We start from the raw sequence: 25,014 nt of genomic DNA, 5'->3' as shown, positions 1-25,014 counted from the left end.
AAATAAAAATAAATCTGAAATTAAATTGCTATCCAAAACAAGTATGCAGTTTTGATTGATATATTAAGATGCATTTCTAGAAAAAAAATTTTCAAAATCGTTAGAGCCGTTTTTTAAAAAACTAATTTTTTATAAATAATTTTTTGGAAAAAAAGTTTTAAAATAAAGTTCTTATGCCATTTTGTAGAAATCACTAATCAACATCTTAAAACAAAATTTCAAAATTCAATGTCCCGTTCTCGAAAATTTGATTTTTCAAAACAAAATTTTCAAAATTTTTTTAAAAGTCCAAAAATTATTTTTTTCAAAATTTTATTTTTGGCTTTTATTAAAATTATATAAATGCTTCTTCACAAAAAGTTTCGTTGTAATCGAATAAGCGGTTTCGGAGATAATCGGATTAAAAAAAAAAACGGTTCTATGGCAGGTACCGTTAATAACACTGTGCAAGTTTTTTGAAAAAAAAATTTTGAGACAGGCGCGCGATTAACTGTTTCGCCCTATTTCGGACCCGAGAAATCCATTGGCATCATTGGTTTTTCAATTTATCGGTACGACTTCGAACAAATTTTTTTTTGAAAGTTTCTTCAATTATTTTGAGATTTTTCCACTGTTTTTAGTCATTTTTCAATCAAAAACAATGTTTATATTGCTAATAATTCTGCTCAAACGTTATTTGCTACATTGTAAACAATTTTGAACAATTTATTTGAAAGTTTAGTGATTTTTTTTGAATTTTTTTTAAAAAAATCGAAATTTTTTACATTGTTATCGTTTTTTCGCTGCTTTTGTTCTCTTTTGCACAAATACATAGCATGTTTTCCATTAAAAATTAATTTAACTGTTAATTTAGTGTTGGTTAAACTTTGACATACTATCGATAGCATCGATAACAAAAAATATCGAGTATATCGATACTTCACAAAACTATCGATAGTTTCAATACTTCCAAATTATTTTACCACAAGGCTACCGATATTATCGATAGCTTTGAAATTAATTAAACACAATTTGAACTACAAGTTAAGTTTTCGTTTGACATTGGATGTAAACAACGAATTAACATAGTGTTTGGTAGATATCGATAGTTTCCATTGCCGATTGTATCGATAGTTTTAAGAAAAAACTATCGATAGTATCGGTAGCCTTGTGGTATAATAATTTGGAAGTATTGAAACTATCGATAGTTTTGTGAAGTATCGATATACTCGATATTTTTTTGTTATCTATGCTATCGATAGTATGTCAAAGTTTAACCAACACTAAATTAACAGTTAAATTAATTTTTAATGGAAAACATGCTATGTATTTGTGCAAAAGACAACAATGTAAAAAATTTCGATTTTTTTAAAATTTTTTCAAAAAAAAATCACTAAGCTTTCAAAAAAAAATTGTTCAAAATTGTTTACAATGTCTTTCTACTGGTAGCAAAAAACGTTTGAGCAGAATTATTAGCAATATAAACAATGTTTTTGATTGAAAAATGACTAAAAACAGTGGAAAATTCTCAAAATAATTGAAAAAACTTTCAAAAAAAATTTTGTTCGAAGTCGTACCGATAAATCGAAAAACTAATGATGCCAATGGATTTCTCGGGTCCGAAATATGGCGAAACAGTTATTCGCGCGCCTGTCAAGAATTTCGACTTGCGGAGTGTAATGATTTTCAAAAAAAAAATTTTTCATTAGAAGATAGACCTTAGCTTTAAACTAACATTTTAATTTTTTAAACAAAATCGTTGGAGCCGTTTTCGATATACAATTTCAATTTTACTAAAATCGGTCTATGACAAGTACCGTTATTTTTGGTCCAAAAAAACTAATTCCAAAAACCCCTCTGGAGAGTTGCCAAATAACGCTACATACCAAGTTTGACATCAATTGGTCCATCCGTTTAGGCTGTAGCTTCGTTTACAGACAGACAGACGGACTTCCGGGACCTAATTTTTTGGCATTCTCTACCATCGTAATGTTATCGTTATTATTGGAAAAATGCTATCTCAACTTTTTTTTTTGTACGAATGCATAACTTGATATATAGTACCTATATCGCAAGTAAAAAGTATTTATTGCACATAAAAAAAATTGAATTAAATAAAAAAATATTTATTGCAAGTGAAAAATATTTGCATTAAAAAAATTTTTTATTGCAACTGAAAAATATTTGCAATAAAATATTTATTGCAATTAAAAATATTTTGCATTAAAAATTTGAAAAAAAAATTTACTGCAAAATGTGTGCATTAAATATTTTTTTAATACTCGTCGAATTTCTTACAATTTTGACTATGAACTTTTTCAACTATAATATTGAAGATAATATAAGGTTAAGAGGTTAAATTTTTAAGAAATTCGACGAGAATTAAAAATAAAATGCACGACTGGGGTTGCACGTACTTGCTCTTGCAGTTCAAACCATTTTTAATGTTAGCTTACTAACTTGTAGATTATAAGAGCTGAATGTACATACATTTTTAAGAAATTTGGTTGAGGCCAAATGTTAATTAAATACATTTTTTTTTTATTTGACTTGACTTTTTTGAGAAAAACTAAAAATTCAGTTTTACTGTAATTACTTTGAATATTACGTATGCAAAATTTTATCAAAATTATTGGAGCGATTTTTGAGAAAATTGCAATAACTCCATAATTATGTACGGGAAGAGCCGACATCCGCGATTTAAAAAATTGTAAAGACCATATTTTCACTATCCGTATTTTTTGAGAAAAACTAAAAACGCAGTTTTGTTAGAACTATGCACAGTATTACGTGTGTTAAATTTCATCAAAATCGTTAGAGCCGTTTCGAGAAAATTGCAATAACTCGAAAATTTTTTATGGGAGATATACGTTCTAAGCGAGATATTAAAAAACAAAAAAAAACCATCCTTGGAAATTACGAAAAAAACATCCATACTGTAGCGACTTGTACAGATGGACGCACCGACGCACAGACCGACGGACGTCATGACGAAACCCACTTTTTTGGACTCCTCCATCATCGTAATGTTAGTTTTGATTAAAACCTCGAATTTTTTTTTTGACACGCAACCAATACTTGCCCTATAGAGCAAGTAAAAATATTTAATGCACACATTTTGCATTGAATTTTTTTTTGTCAATGCAGAAATTTTTTTATTTGCAATAAATTTTTTTTTTAATGCAAAATATTTTTATTTGCAATAAATATTTAAATTTCAATGCAAATATTTTTTACTAACATTTTTAACATTTTTTTTAATGCAAATATATATTTTTAACTTGCAATAAATATTTTTTTTTCAAGCATTTTTACTTGCTCTATAGGGCAAGTATTGGTTTCGTGTAGAAAAAAAAAATCGAGGTTTTAATCAAAACCAACATTACGATGATGGAGAAGATCAAAAAAGTGGTTTTCGTCATGCCGTCCATCGGTCTGTGCGTCTGTGCGTCCATCTGTACATCGAGCGTGGGCCTAAACGGATGGATGGATTTGCTTGAAACTTGGTACAGATGATTTTTACGTAATTCCCTAGACCCATTTTTTTAATTTTTTTAATATCTCCATTTTAACGCATACCTCCCATATAACGTTTTCGAGGTATTGCAAATTTCTCGAAAACGGCTCTAACGATTTCGATCAAATTTGGTGTGCGGAATACTCTTATCAATTTTAACAAAACTGCGTTTTTAGTTTTTCTCAAAAAATGCGGAGAACGGAATTATGGCGTTGCCGTTTTTCAAAAATTGACATATTTTTTAAATTCATATATTTCATCAAAGCTTTAGTTATTTTATTTAAAATTTACAGAGATCATTAAGTATAAAATGTTAAACAAAAATATTTTTAAAAACATTTTTGAAAAAAAAATTTTTGAATTTAATTTTTAAACTTTTGATTTTTTTTTTTTTTTTTTTTGATTTTTTTTCTACAAAATCTTAAATTTCCAATAGATATTTAAGATAAAGATACTGTGAACTACAAGAGCAAGTACGTGCGACCCAGTCGTGCATTTTATTTTATATGCGATAATATTTTTTTCTAAATTGTAATGGAGAGCGAATGCATTAAAAATAAATGATTTTTTACAACCCTGGTTTGAACACAAATCTCATGTTGTCCAATAAAATTTTTCAAATCCTCGAAATCATCATACATCATTTACTTATAGAGCACTAATCCCTCTTTCCCTCCAATGTCTAATTTAAACAAATGTATCATTTCAGAATCCTTACCAGAGGGAGATAAATGTCAAATAAAAACTGGTGAAACAGGTGTCTGCAGACGATTAACATCCTGTGGTGTATATTATGAGGGTCTCAAACGAAAAACAATAAAATACAATTTCCTAGTTCGTTGTTCCTTTATTGATTCAGAAGAAGTTATTTGCTGTCCACTTGAAGGTCCACCACCAACTCCTCAACCAACAACAATCCAAACACCAGTAGGGTGAGTTAAATTTTTTATAATGACTACCTCCAGTATTGTAAATAAATTTCTATATGGACTTTTCTTTCCCACACACACTGTATCTTAATTATGTTTTGTAAATACCTGTAAATAATGTATATATGCATTAGGGTGGTCCTTAACAAAAAAAAAAAAAAAAAAAAAAAAATAAAATAAAATTACACAAGTAGCACGAAATTGTAATTCTGTGCAACTTGTGTAAATCCTCTTATTTTGTTTCATTATTTCAAGCCACTTGATTTTTGAAAAAAAAAAAAAAAATGATTTTTAAGAACCACCCTAGTAATCATAATTTTTTAGCTTGGTAGAATTTATAACTTCAAAACCAAGACCAGCAGGAACAACAACAACGACAACAATAAACGTCGGTCATTTGACTTTGAGAGAAAACGAGCCATTCTATGATTTATCAAAAATTCTAACAAGTACAACAACAAAAAGGCCTCGACAAACAAGACTTGATGGATCATCGATAAACAACAATTTTAATCAACCAGGAATACAAAAAAATGCTAAACTACAGGCACAACCAGTGATAGCTGAGGTCTCCAATACTTTTGATCAATTCGCATTTCGTCCAAGTTCTGATGATTTGGAAACAACAACAACAAACAGAGCTGAAAGATTTGATGGAAGCAATAATAACTTATTTTTGGAACCGAATTTCCATCAAAATCAAAAAAGACCAATAAGTCAACAAAATATTGTAAAATTTCCATCTGAGCCTGTAGTCTGGAATTCAGATGTAGAAGTCTTTAATACACTTGAAAACAAGAAGAATACATCAGCTATTAAATTTCCTGATGAATTTCATGATTCTCGTGAAGTACATAGTAGCAGAGTTTGGGGCTGGTCAACTCCAAGTACAGAAAGATCTGTTAGACCAACTACAAGACGAACAACGACAACAACGACGACTGAAGTACCTGTTTTAACAGATTGGATGCTAGAAGCATTGAAAAATTCATTGATCTCATCAACAACAACTCCTCCATTCTCCAAAACTGATGAACCTATTTTAACCAATTGGATGTTAGAGGCCTTGAAAGAAACTTCTACTACAACTTCAACTCGTAGACCATCACCACAACCACCGGTGAACGCCATACAATTAGTAAAGTAAGGTGGTGGGTTTCTGTTGATTTTTTTGTTTTTAAGTTGAATTCAAAAATCATTGGATGTTGAGTTTATTTTTTCATCTAATTCATTTATAATTCTGATAAACTTAAAAACATATTTTAAAAATGATCTAACGACATTCCATCTTAATAACTAATTAACATCTAAGCATTGCATAAATTGGAGCATCTGCGAGGTGCTAGCACTCTACTTGCAAAATGTTACACATACGCCATAGTAAACCAGAAAAATTCTATTACAAATTAGGAAACAAATTTTAAAAAACATGAAATTTCTTCTTCAAAGAAAAAAAAAAAAAAAACTATCCTAAATGAAATTGAGCTAAAAAAAAAAAAAAATATGCAATTCAATTAAGAAGCATTTTCAAAAGAAAAGATTGAAATCGTTATAAATTCTTGTGAGTAATTTTTTGAATTTTTTTAAAAATAAAGTTGGCAAACCATTTTATAATCCAAAACCAAAATTTAAACAAAATATTAATGTGATGTTTTCGAAAATTTTATTTTTCAAAAAAAAAAAAAAATCACTATCAAATTCTTCCTATTTTTGTGACCTTTGTTAAATAAATTAATTTGTTCTTTATATTTTTAGCATTGAAAAAATTACGGGAAAACCGTTTGATAAACAGAAAAATTGAAACAAGTTTAAATGCTTATTAGTTCTTAAAAAACTGAAATTTTTAAAAACAGTAGATTTTGTCAAAAAAATAGGCTGCAGCCTATTACACGGTGTAACACTCAAAACATCGGATATCCGCATCTTCTCTGATATCCAGGCCGCCCTTAAATCGTTAGCTTTGGTTTCCACAAACTCCGTAACTGCCCGCGACTGTCGATCATCTCTCATGGAGATGTCAGAACAGTTTAACATTCACCTCTTTTGGTGGCCGGGTCACAGAGATATTCTGGGAAACTGTGAAGCAGACGAACTCGCCAGAAATGGAACTCTAATACCAATTTTACCCAATAAGGCAAATATTGGTATACCAATCGCAACGTGCAAACTCATTCTGAAGCAAGAAGCTATAGAGGCAACAAACATACGATGGCCAAACATTATAACTTGCCAAACGACCAAGCAGATCTGGCCTAGGCTAGATCCAAAACGTTCAAAAAATGTATTGTCTCTATGCAGATTGCATATCAGCTCTGTAATAGGTGTCTTAACAGGACACTGTCTCTTAGGTAGACACGCCATAAGACTTGGCGTAATCTCTAACGACTTCTGTAGAAGTTGCCTTGATGAGGAAGAAGAAGAAACAATCCAACATCTTCTCTGCTCATGTCCTGCCCTTTCCAGTAGACGTAAAAAATACTTGGAAAAATATTTCTTAGAAGATACTAGTGAACTAATCAATACTGACATCTTCAACCTTCACCGCTTCATTAAAAGCTCCAACTGGTTTAATTAGTGAGGAATTTCCTTACAAAATCATGGTACCACAACGGACCAATAAATGGTCTAAGTGTGTCAGTTGTTTTCCTGACAGCCATTTCTACCTAACCTAACCTAACCTAACCTAACCTAACCTAACCTAACCTAACCTAACCTTACCTAACACTCAAAATATACGCGGGCGGAGACCTATCACGTTTTGTAGAGCTAGTCGCACTGATTACGAAACGGTATTTAAAAAGTCCCAAACACCCACAAAATCTGGAGTTAGGGGCAAAAAACGGTATTTTTGACCTTTTTGACCCATTGACAAAAATCTAGCTTCGTCAAATTTTTACCCATTTTCGATTTTTTTACAGTTTCTAATAGAAGATAAACAAACATTTTTTTCTTTAGGAGGGGGGTCTATCTCCCCCCGATTAGGTGGGAGGGGCAGTTTTCTAAAACAAAATTATCAAAATAAAAAAAAATTATTAAAAAACAACGGCAACACTTACAGTAATAAATTATACCATTTCCCAAAGGCAAAATTGAACATTTAATCCTAATTTTTAAATCAATATATTATAACCAATAGTTTTTGAAATAATAATTTTTTTAACTCATTTTATATAATTTTTGTCCAGACTGTGAATTTTTATAAAAAAATTACTTACCCAGAAAATGGGTAAAAATTTGACGAAGCTAGATTTTTTTCAATGGGTGAAGGTAAAAAAAAACCGTTTTTTGCCCCTAACTCCAGATTTTGGGGGTGTTAGGGACTTTTTAAATACCGTTTCGTAATCAGTGCGACTAGCTCTACAAAACGTGATTGGTCTCCGCCCGCGTATATTTCAAAACCTCATTTTTGTAGCACCGTGTTATTAACACTTTTTTTATTACAAAGACGTGTTATTAACTTCAATATTAATATAAAAACAAAAAGTTAAAATAATAACATATTTTTTAATTTTTAAAAATATTCAAAATTTAATATTTTTAAAACTGTGTTTTTATGTGCCGATTAATATTTCCATTTTAATGGCATAACAATTTTTATTTTTAATTTTTACATACAAATAGATAGGTAGATATAAAATAAAATTTTTTAAAACGCACGATTAAAAACAAAAAATCTAAAAATTCTTGTTTGTACAAAAAATTTTATGGAACACTTGACTTACAGGCCAAAATCACTTAAAATGATGTTTTCGTAATTCTAAAAATTAATGTTATACTATTTTTTGAGTTTTTAATATTATTTTTTTTTTATAAAATTAGATTAAAAATAGCTATTCTTTTATAAATTCAAAAAAAAAAACTCAAGAATATTGTGTTACTTTTACCTTAAGATCATGTACATGCATTTTTTTTTCGTTAAATAGTCGTGGTTTTCCTACAACTTAGTAGTCACTAATCTTATACGCAAAACAAAACAAATTCATAAGTATAAAAATAAAAATTAGCATACAAATTTTTTTTTTATAACATCGTAATAATTTCAGTGTTCTTGAATTTTGAATTGTTTTTTTTTTTTTTTTTTTTTTCTATTAAAATGTTTCCACACAAAAGTAAGATTATTTCCCGCTTAAGTGGACTTTAAGTTGAAATTAAAAAGATTTTTCCGCTTAAATGAAGACGACAAAAAACTATGCAGAAATCCGCTTAATTTAATGTAGAATCCGCTTGTTTTTAGGTGGTCTTTTTTATCGTTGTATCAATGAATTTTCTTAGGAAAATAATTCTAGTGCCCTCTTGCAAATTTTTTTACGAGGAGTTTGTAGAATTTTTCATAAATGGCTTTCGAAAGGTCCGTTTACTCAGAGATATCCTGAAGGAGTTCGGAAACTTTCGTACGTTTTACCCCCCAAAACGCATTTGTTTATTTCGTGTTGTTGTAATTTCTTTTGTATACGTGATTAAATGAGAAATACACACATAATGTAACCACAGTGTTTTTACGCATTAACAATTTTAATAATTCATATAAGGCATATTACATAAATTAATATTTTTTTTACAAATTACAATTTCGAATTCAACTTAAAGCTCAACAGTAGGACCTTAAAATTTCGTTTTTTCGTTTTGCATGTACTTTTTCTGATTTCATTCCCAACTAACGCTTATTTGTTGTTAATTTGTTAGAACTTTATACATTTATGTATTTATCCGGGCATTTTTAATATTTAAAATTAATTTTCTAGAACACCAAGATCAGCAGATGGAGTAACAAATCGAGAAAATGGGAGTGAAAGACCTTCACAAGCAGGTTTGTTGTTAAAAAAGGACAAACAAAAACAAAAAACACTAATATTTTCCAAAATTATTTCAGCATGTCAAAGATATATCGGAAAGAATCCAAGTGGACTTACTTATCACATCTTAGATGGGCTTCCTGTTGCACCTGGTGAATATCCGCATGTGGGAGGTTTAATTTTCCCAGAAGGAGGTGGTGATGCCGTTGATAATCTTTGTGGATCATCATTGATTTCGGAGAGATATGTTCTGACCGCTGCTCATTGTGTTTACGATCCACTTCGTGTACCTATTTTTGTACGATTCGGTGTGGTTGAATGGAATTCAACAGATGATCTTTACAAACCTTTGGACGCTGAAATTGAGGTAATATGTCAAAAAAATATTTTTTGTTGTTTGTTATTTGTTGTTTGTTGTTTGTTGTTTGTTGTTTGTTGTTTGTTGTTTGTTGTTTGTTGTTTGTTGTTTGTTGTTTGTTGTTTGTTGTTTGTTGTTTGTTGTTTGTTGTTTGTTGTTTGTTGTTTGTTGTTTGTTGTTTGTTGTTTGTTGTTTGTTGTTTGTTGTTTGTTGTTTGTTGTTTGTTGTTTTTTGTTTGTTGTTTGTTGTTTGTTGTTTGTTGTTTGTTGTTTGTTGTTTGTTGTTTGTTGTTTGTTGTTTGTTGTTTGTTGTTTGTTGTTTGTTGTTTGTTGTTTGTTGTTTGTTGTTTGTTGTTTGTTGTTTGTTGTTTGTTGTTTGTTGTTTTTTTTGTTTGTTGTTTTTGCTACTTCTTGAAATTAGAATGAAAATTTGTTCCATTTTTTTTGTTTTTCAGAATATTACACTGCACCCAGATTATCGTTCAAACTTCCGCTACCACGACATTGCTTTAATTAGGCTTCGCAACAATGTCGATTTCACACTTTACATTCGTCCAGCTTGCCTTTACTCGAATATCAGAGATATCGATTCCGGTACTCAACTTGTGGTCACTGGATGGGGTGTTACAAATGTCCAGAGTATGGTCACAAATTTCTACTGAATTTTATTTCATTTATTCATTTTGATTTTATTGCAGCACGTGCTCGTTCTAGTATTCTTCTATATACAAATGTTACTACAGTTGCTTTAAAGGATTGCAATGCATCACATATTGAATTTGGTTTACCTCGTTCATACAGAAGTGGTTTGAATCTGGGACAATATTGTGCATTCGATCCGGAATTCAAAAAAGATGCTTGTCAATCAGACTCTGGTGGTCCATTGCAATTGGTTCAGAACAGAGACTCATACATTGTTGGTGTTGTGTCATTTGGACATTCTTGTGCTTCGGCTATTCCATCGGTGTATGTTAGAGTGGCATATTACTTGGACTGGATTGAAAGTATTGTTTGGCCATCATAAGGATATTGCTCAAAGAAGAGTATGTACAAATAAATTAACTTTTAATTTATTTGTGCAAAAACAAAAAAAAAAAAGACTTAAACATTTTACTTACCTCCTTTTTGTTAATTATTGTAGAAAAAAAAAAGAAATGTTGTGTTAAAAACGAATAAAATAATTTATATTATAATGAAGTGCTTTAGAACAAAAATGGGTGATGTATTGCGGTACAAAATTCGCTTTAAATTAAGTAGGTAAGGTTTTTTTTTATACACAATACGGTTGGGATGTCCATGAAACTTTGCCATCAGGAGTTCCACTATAGTATTTTGAATAATAAGTTTTCTAAGAGTAGGTACTATTAGATTCCTGTCCACTTGATATTTTATTTTCTAGAAGTTATATGTAGAATCAACTGAAATTGAACTATTGCTTTCAAGTTATATAGGTATTCTTTAACTCTATTGAAAATCACCTAAAAATGTAGGGAAAATTTACAACTTTGGATGGATCGTTGCGTTGTTGCAATTTCGAGGCTGTGTTTATTCTGACAAGAAAACTTTAATTTGAAAACAATCGACGATTCTGGGCTCTTACATTGTATCTGAAACGAATTTTTAAATATAAAAGTTTTTTATCTATGATTTTAAATAATATTATTTGAGAAATTTGTAATTTTGGTTTGATGTTGATAAACAAAAGTGACATGCCAAAAAATTGCATACCAACTTTGCTTAATTTTTTTAACTTAAAATAAAATGCACGACTGAGTCGCACGCACTTGGTCTTATGGTAAAAGTTACTTTAATATTAAAGCTTTTTATTGAACAAAATTAGGCAAAATTTTAAATTTAATTTTTCAAGGAATTTCAAAGTAATGTAAAAACGCCGTTCTTAAATGATCTTTTACACAAAACCAAGTATGTCATTTAATTTCTTGAAAAAAAAAGATTTTGTAGAAAAAAAAAATCAAATTGAAAACCGTTAGACCCGATTTAAAAAAAAATTTACACATTTTCTAACATTATTAAAAAAAGTTGTTATGCTATTTTTAAGAAAATATTATGCAATACATGAAAACGAAATTTCGACAAAATTCATCCACTGGTTTAAAAAATATGATTTTTCCAAAACAAAATTTGAAATATTAAAAAAAAAAAAAAATTTAAAGATTAACTTAACGTTTTTCAATAAAAAATTTTTGGTTGAAATCGGCTAAGTCTCTTACGAAAAAATTCATAAATAAAAAAAAACCGTTCTATTGCAGGTACCATTAGGTAGGTAATAACGTAATGAAAAATATATTTTTTATTTCATAAGTTGGCTTTTATGTGTAATACTAGGTACACACAAAAAGTTTAATAAAAATCGTTAGAGCCGTTTTTGAAAAAAGTAACTTTTCTATTTCCGTTATACGACAGAATGCGTTAGTTTTGGTCCTAAAAAAATGCATGGTTCTAGGAAATCACTCAAAACTATTTACTACAAAGTTTGAAGAAAATGGCTAAAGTAGTTTAGGCTGTAGCTCGCAGACGGACAGACAAACAAAATTGCGGGACCCACTTTTTCGGCATTTTCCATGATCGTAATGTCATTTAAAATAATGTTTAGGTAATTTTAAAAATCAATTTTATTTTTAAGGGCAAGGTATGTGTGACCCAGTCGTGTATTTTACTTACCTCTACTTTTACTATTTTAAACCATAAAAACTTTACAATACTTTCCAAAGCTATTTTTACATTTTATTTCAATAATCCTTTAAGAGCTTTATACAAAATTTTGAAGTCATCATGATTCCACCAACACCACAGTATAACAAAAAATAATTTTAGGTATTAGATACATAAATTTGAAAGATTGAAGAAAAATTATGAACTGCATCTTTTTACTTAAAATCGAGTCACTATATGGCGTATGCGTAATCTTACAAAGTATACCTATTAGAACTCATTGCCCTAACTGAACACCTGGCCCAAAAAAAAATGATTTATACCTTTTTGAAAACATTGTTTAATGTAGACAAGAACCTTATCAAAAATATTTGATTTAAGTCTGTATCTAAAAATGGAATCATAAGTCAACACATACCTATTTCAAATGAGAAAAAACTTTAACCCTCTTGTGGCGCCATCTAGTGTCAAAATAAAAATCTGAAAAATTAGGGGATTTTTTCTCTAAAAAAAACCTAATTAACGAACGCAACGCCCTAATATACATTATATTACTCGAAAAAATGGTTTAAATAAAAAATATCTTACAATAAAGTTCATTTCAAAATCTCCTTCCTCGAAAAAATGACTAAATTTTAACCTTTTAAATCTTTAATTAGAACTTACAAACCTTTAACAAGTATCTTTACAATTTCCATTAAAATCAAAACTTTAGAAAAACTTTGGTTACGCTAGTATCATCGAATTATAATAACACTGGTCGGCAACGGATATAGAGCAAGAGCCAAACCCTACTTTTCGAGAGGAATTTTGTGTGCTGAGTCCGAATCTGAAGTCAAAATTTCACTGGCACGTCACGTTTCTGAAATAATTGAATATTAAAAGGTCAAAAACGCGTGTTTTTGGGTACATTTGACATCGAATTACATCACCGTTAATTTTTTTTTTTATAAAACTACTTATGCAATCTCAAAACGCCATATCAACACGTCCTAAAGGTATTTATATTTTTTCAAAATTATTTTTATTTTTCTCAAAGATATTGAAAAGAGAAATTTATGATAGATATCTCAAAATCTAGATTATTTTTTTCAATGTAATGAATGGTTTTTTGAATCAAATTCCATCTGATTTGGACTTATAAAGAGCAACATATTACGGAAAATATATATTTTTGACTAAACATAAAAAAACTCAATTAAAAATTAGTTTTTGAATCTTTATAGCGAAAATAGTGATGAGTATAGCTCAAAAACTAGAAGTGATAGAAAAAATCTGTAAACAGTTTTGAATTCAGCACACTAAAGTCAATCAAAATCACCTTATAAAGTTCTTGCTCCCGACTTTTTTTTTAGTTTTTTGCCGACCAGTGTAATTTATATCATACACGCACATTCAAATCATTATCTTTTTAAAAACACCTCATAAAATTCAAAGACAAAACTGTATTCACATTCATCTTTCTCAAATAAGTTTTTTCCTTTTGTTTATCTTTTTAATTGAAATGATGAACTAATCCTAACGTTCTGCAGATATTTTTCACATTTCATTTACAAACAAAACCATTACATATATAAAATCATAAATCAAAAATTCATATAAAGTGAGTATAAACAACAACGTTTTTAGAATACAAAATTAAAAACAAATACAAAAACCTCAAAGAAATTTCAAATTATAAGACCAAAGCTTGACCACTTCTCATAAAATTTTAACTTATAGTCCTGCATACACACAAATTCAAAAAGATAGGTATATCATTCTGCCTTTATCATAGGCTGTTTCATAATCTAAATGCTCCTTTAGGTCAAAGAAAATATTTAAGGACTCAAAAACACTTTTTGACATAGCAATTCCCCAAAGCAATTTATCATTCATTTCTTATATAGTAGTCGGTTTAAATGAAAAAAAAAAACAAACAAACAAAAAAGCTTTAAAGTTAAACCCCAAAAAGATATACTTAATATCATTTCATTCCAAGAAATCATGTTTGTATGTATTTTGTTGTTGTTATTATTTTTTTTTATATATCCTTTAGCAAGGACGTTCCTGGCTAACTATATTGAGGTCATCGCCAAAAATCGACACAACCATCACAAAGTCTCGGTAATTCAGTATATCAAATAATATATACCAGCCAATTTAGTTATCCGCATCCACAAACAAAAAAAAGACAAGTCATTCCTTCCTGGCCTAGGTTCTAGTTAAAGCAACATGTGTGACATAGTAAACAATACTTAATGCGCATGTTTTCCCCTTAAATGAAAGTTTACCACAGTATTGCCAGGTTAAAAGCTTTTTTTTTATGGAATTTAGGTTATTGCAGCCGGCTCGAAGTCTTTTCGATGAACGAGAATCGTGTGCTTATAATCAACCTAAATTTGCAGCATGACTTTCAGTTCAACGTGATACGTCTACCGGTTAATAACCAACCAATATCGTGTCCGGAATATAACGGTTGTTCTCTCTATCTGCTCCAAAAAAAAATTAAACCATATTGTGTACGAAAATAAGAAAAAAAAAAAAATTATAAAGTCTTGGAAAAAATTTCCTAAAATTCCCCAAAAATTAGATTGAAAAGTCCTTAAAAATGGGCTGATAGAAAATATAGGTATTTTTGATCCTTTTTTTCTCAACTGCCCCTTTCGAGTGCAATGCCCTTAAAGTTTCCATATTCCCTGTGAATTCTTAGTGGTGTGTTTTTTTTTTTATTTTAACTATTTTTAAATAACCACTCCTTGGATTACCATAAAAAAAGTTGTTAAAGGAATTAAAGGATAACAACTCTCACCTAAAAATAGGCAATAAGGATACGATTAACACAACTCTGCACATCGAAAAAGGATTTTACCTGTCTCGTTGTCACCGCTGCCGTAAGTTGTTGATTTGTACTTTTCATTTTGATTCTTGGTATAAATGAATCCCAGAGGTCTAAGAGTTATTTTAAGACCACACACATCAAGGCTTAACTTGATGGGACTGACTTGACTCATACTGAGGTTCCATTCTTATTTATCTTCTGTTCACCATTATATTAGCCCCCGCAAAAAATGTTGTAGAGGTGATACATTGCTAATGCGGTGGTGTTTCGTGGTGCTAGGATGCAAGAGAGGAGGTAATATAAGCAATATTAATGGTTTCTATCCCATCTTCAATGGAATAGGGGATGGTTTTTGTTGAAGCCGGATGAAGCAAAAGGAAGACACTGTGGTAGGGTGGATGAATGACCAACTTACGACGGTTTTCTCATTTTCCGCCGTGTCGGTTCTTATTGAATATTTTTGTTTTGTTTTCCCTCCAGGGGGGGTTGGTGTTACTTTTTTTTGCAAATAGATTACAAGGGTGTGTTTGGTAGTAAGATAACGTTAATTACGTTCAGGAAGCGTGATTTACGTTTGAAGAAAAAAAAAAAAAAATAATAAAAACATAAAATTACCTACAAATCACAATAGAGTAACTTTTTAGAACCCCACAACTATACCATTCAACTGTGTGAGAGATGATATACGAGTATCATGTTGTTTTACACTATTTTTAGCTGATATAAATATGTCAGTTAATTGTGTGGTAAATATTTGTAGGAAAAAAAAAGGTGTGTGTGTTGGTTGGGTTTTATTATGTTTTGAGAAATTTGATACTTTTTTCATTGTTTTGTTGGAGGAAAAAATTATGTCGAGGTAGAAAAAAATATTTTTGAAGGTGTTAGGAGTTCCATTCAGATGGTGCTATATTTTTTTTTTATTAAATTTTGATTAAGAACAAAATTATTGATTTTGTGTCAAAAAAAAACAAGGTTTTTGTCAAAATTAACGTTTCAGTTTCCTGTTATACTTGAACAAAAATTCAGTAAAAGTTTTTTTTTTGTTTTGTTTGATTTGTTTTTGAAAAGGTATCTCGGTATCGGAATTTATTAGGAAGTTTCATTAAAGTTTTCTCGAAAATAACTCTTCAAACGACAACTCAAACAATTTTGCCTAAACTTTATAAGTCTGATAGTTGAAGTATTTGTGATGAAACCGTTTTATTGGCTTTTCTCAAAAAGTTCGTAAAATAGAAATATCCATGGTTATGTAATTTCTTGCAAAGTTTCTTGGTTATACTGCTTAACTGAATATTCTGGATTAAAATTATTTCCTTTTAAATACAAATTTTAAGTTTTTGTGTAGGTATTATTTTTATATTTTTTGGCAATTTTTTAAATCTGTGTGCTACCAAAAATATTAAAACTATAAACTTTTTTATTTATTTGTTTTTAGTGGAGATTTAGTGCAGTTGATTATAAAAAAATTGTTTTATGACATCTTCATTATATAATGATTTTTGATTTATTTAAATGTTTTCTACTGGCTAATAAGTTTTTTTGGTTAAAATTAAACAAAGAATACATATTTTTCATCGAATTCAGGTCAGAAATGTCTGCCACCTTAAAAAGATTCCGCTTAAGAAGAATTTTTTTTTAAAACAATAGAAATTTATTCAAAAAGCGACAATTTTCAGGAGATATATTACTTTAGGTAGAGTAAGGTTGGTGTTTATTAGGGTGGACAAAAAAAAAATTATTTTTCATTATTATAATTTGCTCTACCGATAACTTGTTTTCTCGACACAGAATTTCCAGATTACTTCATAGAAAATTGAAAAATAAAAAAAACTTCTTTTTATCAGATCATAATTTTTATGGCTGTTTCGATATTTTTGCCACCATCAAAAAACATATCCGATATTCAATATTATAAGTCGCTGCATCCACGACAACATCATTAAAAAATATGGATAGTTTTCAAAATAAAATTTCGTGGAACCAGAAGTACGATCTCGAGTAGGTCTGATAAAAAAGAAGTTTTTTTTTCAATTTCTACAAAACTAGAAAGTATTAAAACATATGGACTTCAGTATTTGATAAGGAATCAATTGTGACACTTTATTTTATCAGCCATTTTTTGTATTGTAATCCACAATCTTGTCAAAAATAGTATTTAATGTGTTTTTTAAACTATTTTTTTTACCAATTTTTTACTTTCAAATCGATTATTTCAAAAACAATTGATTGAAATAACTTTACTTCAAAATTAGAATAAAGTGTACAGTTCTGGCTTTTGAAAAAGGTATCATTTATAACTGTAAGTGTTGCCATTGTTTTTTAATATTTTTTTTATTATTTAAAGTCATTTTTTAGAAAATTGCCATTCCCGCCTAAATGGAGACAGATAGACCACCCCTCCCGTAGTAAAAAAAAATGATTGTATTTAACTCCTCCACAGAATACCGTTATCAAATCTCGGCGCCTAAGATATAGTACCCTCCTCTATTTCTAATTCACTTGTTTTGGTACGATCTTTTTTAAAAATTATTTTTCTTTTATCAATTTAAGAAGAATTGAGCAATATAAAAGCACGGTTTTTATAGTAAAATTGATGAGGAATACGATAAAAATAAAATTTTAACCGTTATAAAAAAGATTAAAACATAGTTTTAAGTTTTTTTTCCCAGCATTTATCACTAATTTTGACTTCTAACGCCTGGGAATCAGTCAAAAATATTTTTTTTGAAAAAAGAAAAATTGAAGTAAGTATAGATCTATTGATACTCAATACTTTTTACTCAAACAGATTTTCGATTAAAAAATTATTTAAGCTTTAAAAAAATTAAAAACTAAAAGAGCTTATTTTTTTAATAAAAGGGTGGGCGCAACAGCTAAACATCATCGAAAAATTCTGAAAAAATTAGGGTAGCATTATTTGGTGTCGAGAAAACAAGTTATCGGTAGAGCAAATCAAAATAATGAAAAAGTGATTTTTTTGGTCCACCCTAGTGTATATGGACAACTAATCAAATTTTTTCTAATTAAACCGATAAATTTAATGTTTAACCATAGATATTTTATTGAAACAAAAAATAATTTATACTTAAGAATAATTTACAACGCAAATTAAAATTTACTTAAAAAAAAAAATTACGAAAAATAAATATTGAAGAAACTCAAAAACTTTTTTTTTTTTTCCACAAAACATAAACAAAAATTATGAAATTATATATTATTTTAGTTTTCTGTTTTTTTTTCTACTGAAACTCAAAAACGTTAAAAATAAAAATTAGAGGGTAATTTGGACCACCAAGGAATTTTCTCAAAGGAACGTGGGAAAACTTAAAGTTAACTAAACTTTCAATATCGGGGTTTTCCATTTTGTATATAATCAAATGATCGCAGTTTTTGCTTTTAAGAACCCACAACATTTGGACTTAATCAGCTCTTTTCATAGCTTCCGGATAACAAGTCTTCTTCTTGATATTTTCTTTTTTTTCAAACTCATTGTGTGAAGTAAAATAGTAAATATGATTTTTAATATAACTGCGGCAATATGAACTAATATAATTCATAAATCCCGTAACATAGTCCATAAAGCCCATGGTGGTCCATAGCTATTTCCCACAGTACAATATTTAAAAATAAAATTATTTAAAAGCAATGCTTAGAATAATTGGCTTACTGTGAAATTAAAATAACGTATTCACTTTTTTTACTTGCGATATAGGTACTATATATCAAGTTATGCATTCGTACAAAAAAAAAAGTTGAGATAACATTTTTCCATGACATTACGATGGTAGACAATGCCAAAAAAGTGGGTCCCGGAAGTCCGTCTGTCTGTCTGTCTGTCAGTCTGTCTGTCTGTCTGTATAAGGAGCTACAGCCTAAACGGATGGACCGATTAATGTCAAACTTGGTATGTAGCGTTATTTGGCGACTCTCCAGAGGGGTTTTTGGAATTAATTTTTTTGGACCAAAAATAACGGTACTTGTGATATAACGATTTTAGTAAAATTGAAATATCTCAAAAACGGCTCCAACGATTTTGTTTAAAAAATTCAAGTGTTAGTTTTAAGCTAAGGTCTATCTTTCAATGAAAATTTTTTTTTTGAAAACCATTATTAACGGTACCTGCCATAGAACCGTTTTTTTCAAATCCGATTATCTTCGAAAGTGCTTGTTCGATTTCAACGAAACTTTTTTTGAAGAAGCATTTATATAATTTTAATACAAACCAAAAATAAAATTTAAAAAAAAATGATTTTTGGATTTTTAAAAAAATTGTGAAAATTTTTTTTTGAAAAATCAAATTTTGGAAAACGGGACAATGAATTTTTTTTAAATTTAGTTTTTAGATGTTGATTAGTGATTTCTACAAAATGACATACCAATTTTATTTTAAAACTTTTTTTCCAAAAAATTATTTATAAAAAATTAGTTTAAAAAAAAACGGCTCTAACGATTTTGAAAATTTTTTTTCTAAAAATGCATGTTAACATAAAAATCAAAACTGCATACTTGTTTTGGAGGGCAATTTAATTTCAGATTTTATTTAATTTTTTTTTAAAAACGAATTTTATTTTTTTTTTTCAAATTTCTATATAAAAAGTCTTAAAAATTTAAGCAACTTTAACTCTAAGATCAAGTTCGTGCGACCCAGTCGTGTATTTTATTTATTTAAAAAATCATGTGTGCGTGGTAGAAGTGAAAACTTAAAAAAAAAAAAAACATTTTTATTGAAAAAAAAACTACACCATTAAAAAGCTTATACAAATTTTCCTTAAGAATAAAGCCATACTTAAATTTTGACAATGCGCAAAAAGTATAGTAAGTAAAAAAGCAAAAAGCAACAAAAAAATTATTTTTTTCTTCCAACACCTTTAAATTAATTTTTTTTTATGACAACTTATAATAAATGTTATATCATCTGAAAGCTTATTGTTTCAGCTCGAAATATTTATACTGACCATGTCTATAAAACATCTACAAAAAAAGAGCAAGAATTTTTTGAACCCAATCACTTTTCATCAAAAAAGCAAAAAAATCAATCTTTTTTCTCTTCTAACACCACCATTAAATATATTTTTTTTAAATGCCAACCTATGATAAATTTTATATCATCTGAAAGTTATTTCACATTTTATATGACGTATCAATCATATTTCTACCATGACTACAAAAAGATTTGTTTTAAAGCCCACTATGCCGAAATATCAAATTCAGATTACGGTACTTCCTACAATGTTGGCTGGTCATCGGCAAAAGATCTCCACAGGTGTTTTGGGATTTTTTTCAAGTTTTTCAATTTAAGATTGTGTAACTTGTAAAGCACTTACCGTTATGTATGATATATCAAATGAAAGGTAATATTATCAACATGCGTATCAAAGTCAAATAAAATGTTTATATTAGATCAAAAGATATAACGTGCTTAGAAAAATAACATCTTTTCACAGTTATCTCAATTTTGAATATGAAATTCATTGAAATTTGGAACAAATATAGTTTATTCTATTACCTATCTACATTATTAGTTTCATTCATCTATCTATTAATTATTAATTATTATCTGTTAAGACTGCGTAGGTTGAGAAAGGAGAAGAAACGCACAACATGTAGTAAAATTCTGACTGAATCCTTGTGTGTTGCAATAAGAGGAACTAAATTTACAACATCAGCTTGTATATGTATGTTTACTGTTTATTATAACCTTTTTTTTCTGATTTATATAAGTCTTAAAAAGAAAAGAGAGTTTTAATAACATTTTTTGTAAGATAAGGTAACCATGGTGTATACGTAACATTTTTTTTCTGAAGTAAAAATAAACCGAAATCATTAAAGTAGAATTTATCGCTGTTAAACTTATTTACTTCGTAACATCAACTTTTTTTTTTAAATGACGTTCAAAAGAGCAAATCTTTAATGCAACCAGAAAATTTCAAACGAGTTTCACATTTTAACTAAGCGTTTGATTTTTCAAAAAGTAATTGGGTGGTATTTTAAATTCATGTGAAAAATAGAAAAATTTAATTTTTAATTTAAGAAACGGTACCCAACCTTAGGTATTTGAAATTTCTCACTTGCTCGTTTTGTATCAAAATTATTATATATGTATGAAGCGAGTCTCTTTATTTATGTATAGTAGGTATATACAAACATAGAAGCCATAAACAAAAATTTTGTTCATTGAAAATGCAATTAAATTTCATAAAATTACGCTTCTATGCGAATATACATAAATGTCAAAGCAGAAAAAGTTTTTTTTTTTCCTGTTACACTTCCTCCATTAATTTTTGTCACAGGAAATCAAATTTGCATTCAAAATATTTATTACTAGCAGTTTCATTCTCAGGGATAAAAAAAACATCTTTAATGGAAAAAATATGATAGAAAAAAAAATACAGGTAATCAGAAAAAAATGTACCATCCTAGTTTGTGATGTAGTTTTTCAGTGCTGATGACAAGCACATTATTAATAAGCTTTCACCTTGGATGGATGGAAACTATTTTTTTATGGCATAAGACATCTCTTTGCTCTCATTTATTTTTCGTTTCACGTTTAAAATCAACTGCGGATCAATATGCTTTAAATTTAAAATAAATTCATGAATGAAATTTGCAAAAGCTAATATTTGAATCCCAGGAGTTTTTTGTTAGGTAATAATAAGGAACCAGCTCATAAAATTCAGCGTTGGATACTGGTCAATTCATAAAAGTGCGTGTTTTTATCGAGTTGTCAGTTAAATCCTAGTACTAAACAAAGGTAAGAAGTAAAGTTGATGAATCGAATATACTTGACGTTTGGATTTGTTTTGTTATAAGTTGTCAAATTTGATCTATCAGGAAATTTGCTGTATCGTGTATCTTGTGTATATGTTCTCGAAAAGTCTGGAAATGTTGACCTTGACATTCTCCTGCTAAGGCTGAATATGTTGATGAAGGGTAGATAACGGGATCATTCACAAAAAAGGAAACTTGAAATATGCAAGTTGAACGAAGTATTTTTGGAAACAAAAAACAAAACGGAAACTTTTGGTGATTGATTGAGTTTCGAACAAGGTTTTGTAGCACTGTATTGATTTTCAGACAAGAAATAAACATTATAATTCAAAACTAACTATAGACACCATAATTTAGCGTTTCTACAGCAGTTATTTGTTCTACTATTAATCCAATTACTTGTGATCCCAGTTTGAAATTCCGGAATGTATAGGTAGCAACTTATTACTAGCCGAAGATTATCCAGCAGAAATATGTCTTTTGGATTGGTATAAAAGTGTTTATACTTCATTGACATAAGTAAAGAAAAGTAATGGACCTAAAATTGAACTCTGCAGTAATTCACTTGATTAACAACAGACTTTTAAATAATTTCAATAAAATCCTTTCTACAATTTTTTGTTATTGATGAAAAAAAAACTAAACATAAATTTTTCGAGTAAAACAGCATGTTTGTATTTTCAATATACCCTCAAAATCTGGATTTAAAAGAAATAACTTTTTTTTTGCTAAAATTTTTAAGACTTCTTTAAAAAAACAAATTGAGCTCCAAAAAAAGTGTGAAAATTAATATCTTTTATTAAGGTTTTAGATTTTTTCTTTTCAAAATCGTTAGAATTATGTTTTTTAAAAAACTATTTTTTTTTGAAATATTATAATTTTTTTGAATATTATTTTAAATATAGTTAATATGCCATTTTGTAGCAATCGCTTATTTACACCTAAAAGCTAAATTAAAAAAAAAAAACAAATGTCTTGCTTTAGAAACTTTGATTTTTCAAAGAAAAAAAAAATATATATATATATTTAATCCAAATTTTATTTTTGTATTTTGATTTATATTCAAATTATATACATATATTTCGTTGAAATTGATTTAAAACTTTTTAGTAATGATTTTCAAAAAAAAATATTAGAAGATAGCCCTCATCGGAGTCATTTTTGAGAAAATTAAACTTCTCCCAAATTGTTGTATCATCGGTGCCGTTATTGTTGATCTAAATGTATTTTTTCTAAAGTAGGCACAAACACTTGAATCGGTTCAAAATTGACGAAAATAAGTTTTTGTAACGACTGTAAAATAAATAAGGTGAGGTGTAGTACAAATTTTACAGATCATATAATAATCAATTCGTTAAGCCCTAAAAAGATAGGTCTTCGGAGGATTTGAATGTTAATATACAATGTTATTGTTAAAGCACTCACTCTTCTTAAATACAGAAACTATATAGTATTCGGCAGTAATGACTAATCTATGAGCATATTGTATTGATAAAAAGACAGATATACACTTGTTCTAGGTTTTTTTTTAAAGAATATTTTGAGTCCCACGATTTCTATTACCCTTTTGGCCCAATACTCCCCTATTTTAAATTTCCTTGTCTTTGTTAAAAAATAAACAAAATAAACCTCTAAGTCTTTGAAAAAAAATTTAAAAACTTTTTTAAAAATACTTGTCTGCATTAATAAGCATTAACGAATCCAAATTCCAACTCAAACACTTTTTCCAATGAACTCCAAGCTCCAATTTTAATTTATTGTTATCATTAATTGTAAAAGAAATATACATAAAAGTATTAAAAGTTTTTTTTTTTATTAGGAAATCACTTTTCCAAATAGTATTCACCACAAGGAAGTTTTTTGTTTTAAATCGTTGGAGCCGTTTTTCAAAGAAATAATATTTTGTAAGTAAAAAAAAACTCAAAAAATTTTATAATTGGTATGTCATTCTTTAGCAATTATTAGAATACAAAATTTCATTAATTTATCTTAAAAAAATAGATTTTTCAAAAAGAAAACAAAAAATAGATTTATTTAAATCAAAAAGTGATGGAACCTACCTATTTAAAAATTTTCATTATTTTTTAATTAAAGTTCTTATAATGTTTTGTACAAAATTTTTCGATAAGATTGGTTGAATGGCTTATGGGAAAGTCAAAAATAGTGGTTACTAAAGTAGAACCTTGCATGACACAGATCACGTATTTTATTTAATTCAAGTCGTTGCGTTAGAGCTATTTTTTTTAGAATTTGAAAAACAAGTTTTAGAAAAAATTGCTCAAAAACGCTTAACTACGAAGTTTGAATGATTTGAACTATCGATAGGTAGTATAAATGAATGATTTGAACTATCGAATAGTTCATTCATTTATTCATTCGAATAAAAACTATCGAATAAAAACTATCGAATAAAAACTATCGATTATACAATCGAATAAACTATCAGATGAAAACTATGGAATAAAAACTATTTTGTCGGTGAAACCTGAAAAGTGTGTTACTCCAAATTTTATAAAATGGAGTTACACACTTTTTTGGTTTCACCGACGAATGAATGAAAAAACTATCCTTTAAGAAATCTATTCAAATGAGAAAACTATCGAATAAAAAAAACTATCGAATAAAAAACTATCGAATGAAAAAACTATTCGAATGAAAATAGTAACTAAATGAATTAATTAATTAATGGTTTGAATAAATATTTTTCAACTATCGATAGTTTGATAGTTTTTATTCGATAGTTCCCATCACTAGTTCGGCTATAGCTCGAGATAAAAACAGACAGATAAATAGACAGACATTCTACATCATATCGTTATCTCATGCCTCATTTTTATCTCGAGTTTGTCGTTTTTAACGAATCATTAACTTGCTCTGAAGTAACTACTACCTTTGTATACCACAGGTAAAAAATGTTGCTTCTTGTGGTTGTTGAGCTAAGCTTCAGAAGTCGTCCATGCAAAACTCTTTTTTATTATTTTTTTTCCTTAAACATTTTTTTCTATAGAACTTTTAGAAACAAACAACCAAGAGGATTGAAAATAGTGGAAAATATCCAGAAAAATATTTATCTTTGAAAGCTGTTTGTCCTTGAAAGAAAAGTAGAAAACAAATATTTTTCTACATTTCTTTATTAGCATTAACGAAAAGTAACATTTTTACTTCTTTAACAAACTC

At 28.4% G+C, this 25,014-nt stretch overlaps 2 protein-coding genes across 3 annotated transcripts in view; both read left to right on the top strand.

The window, feature by feature from the left end:
* The window catches only part of LOC129909619 (uncharacterized), a 51,941-nt gene extending 41,202 nt beyond the window's left edge, over positions 1 to 10,739 (top strand). Inside the window, exons 15-20 of the mRNA XM_055986691.1 lie at positions 4,206 to 4,428; positions 4,750 to 5,568; positions 9,168 to 9,232; positions 9,296 to 9,585; positions 10,031 to 10,214; positions 10,274 to 10,739. Of these exons, the coding sequence (XP_055842666.1) occupies positions 4,206 to 4,428; positions 4,750 to 5,568; positions 9,168 to 9,232; positions 9,296 to 9,585; positions 10,031 to 10,214; positions 10,274 to 10,599 (1,907 nt within the window). The 3' untranslated portion in view covers positions 10,600 to 10,739. The remainder of the gene's footprint in view (positions 1 to 4,205; positions 4,429 to 4,749; positions 5,569 to 9,167; positions 9,233 to 9,295; positions 9,586 to 10,030; positions 10,215 to 10,273) is intronic.
* A 3,896-nt stretch (positions 10,740 to 14,635) lies between these two features.
* Positions 14,636 to 25,014, top strand: part of LOC129908148 (uncharacterized) — a 158,036-nt gene continuing 147,657 nt past the window's right edge. For both annotated transcript variants that reach the window (XM_055984469.1, XM_055984468.1), the window contains exon 1: positions 14,636 to 15,121. The gene's annotated coding sequence lies outside the window, so the exon portion shown is untranslated. The remainder of the gene's footprint in view (positions 15,122 to 25,014) is intronic.

Source organism: Episyrphus balteatus, chromosome 2 (assembly GCF_945859705.1).
Source record: "Episyrphus balteatus chromosome 2, idEpiBalt1.1, whole genome shotgun sequence".
Taxonomy (NCBI): Eukaryota; Metazoa; Arthropoda; class Insecta; order Diptera; family Syrphidae; genus Episyrphus; species Episyrphus balteatus.
Note: the sequence above shows the minus strand (reverse complement) of the source record. Positions and strands in the feature narration are given on the sequence as shown.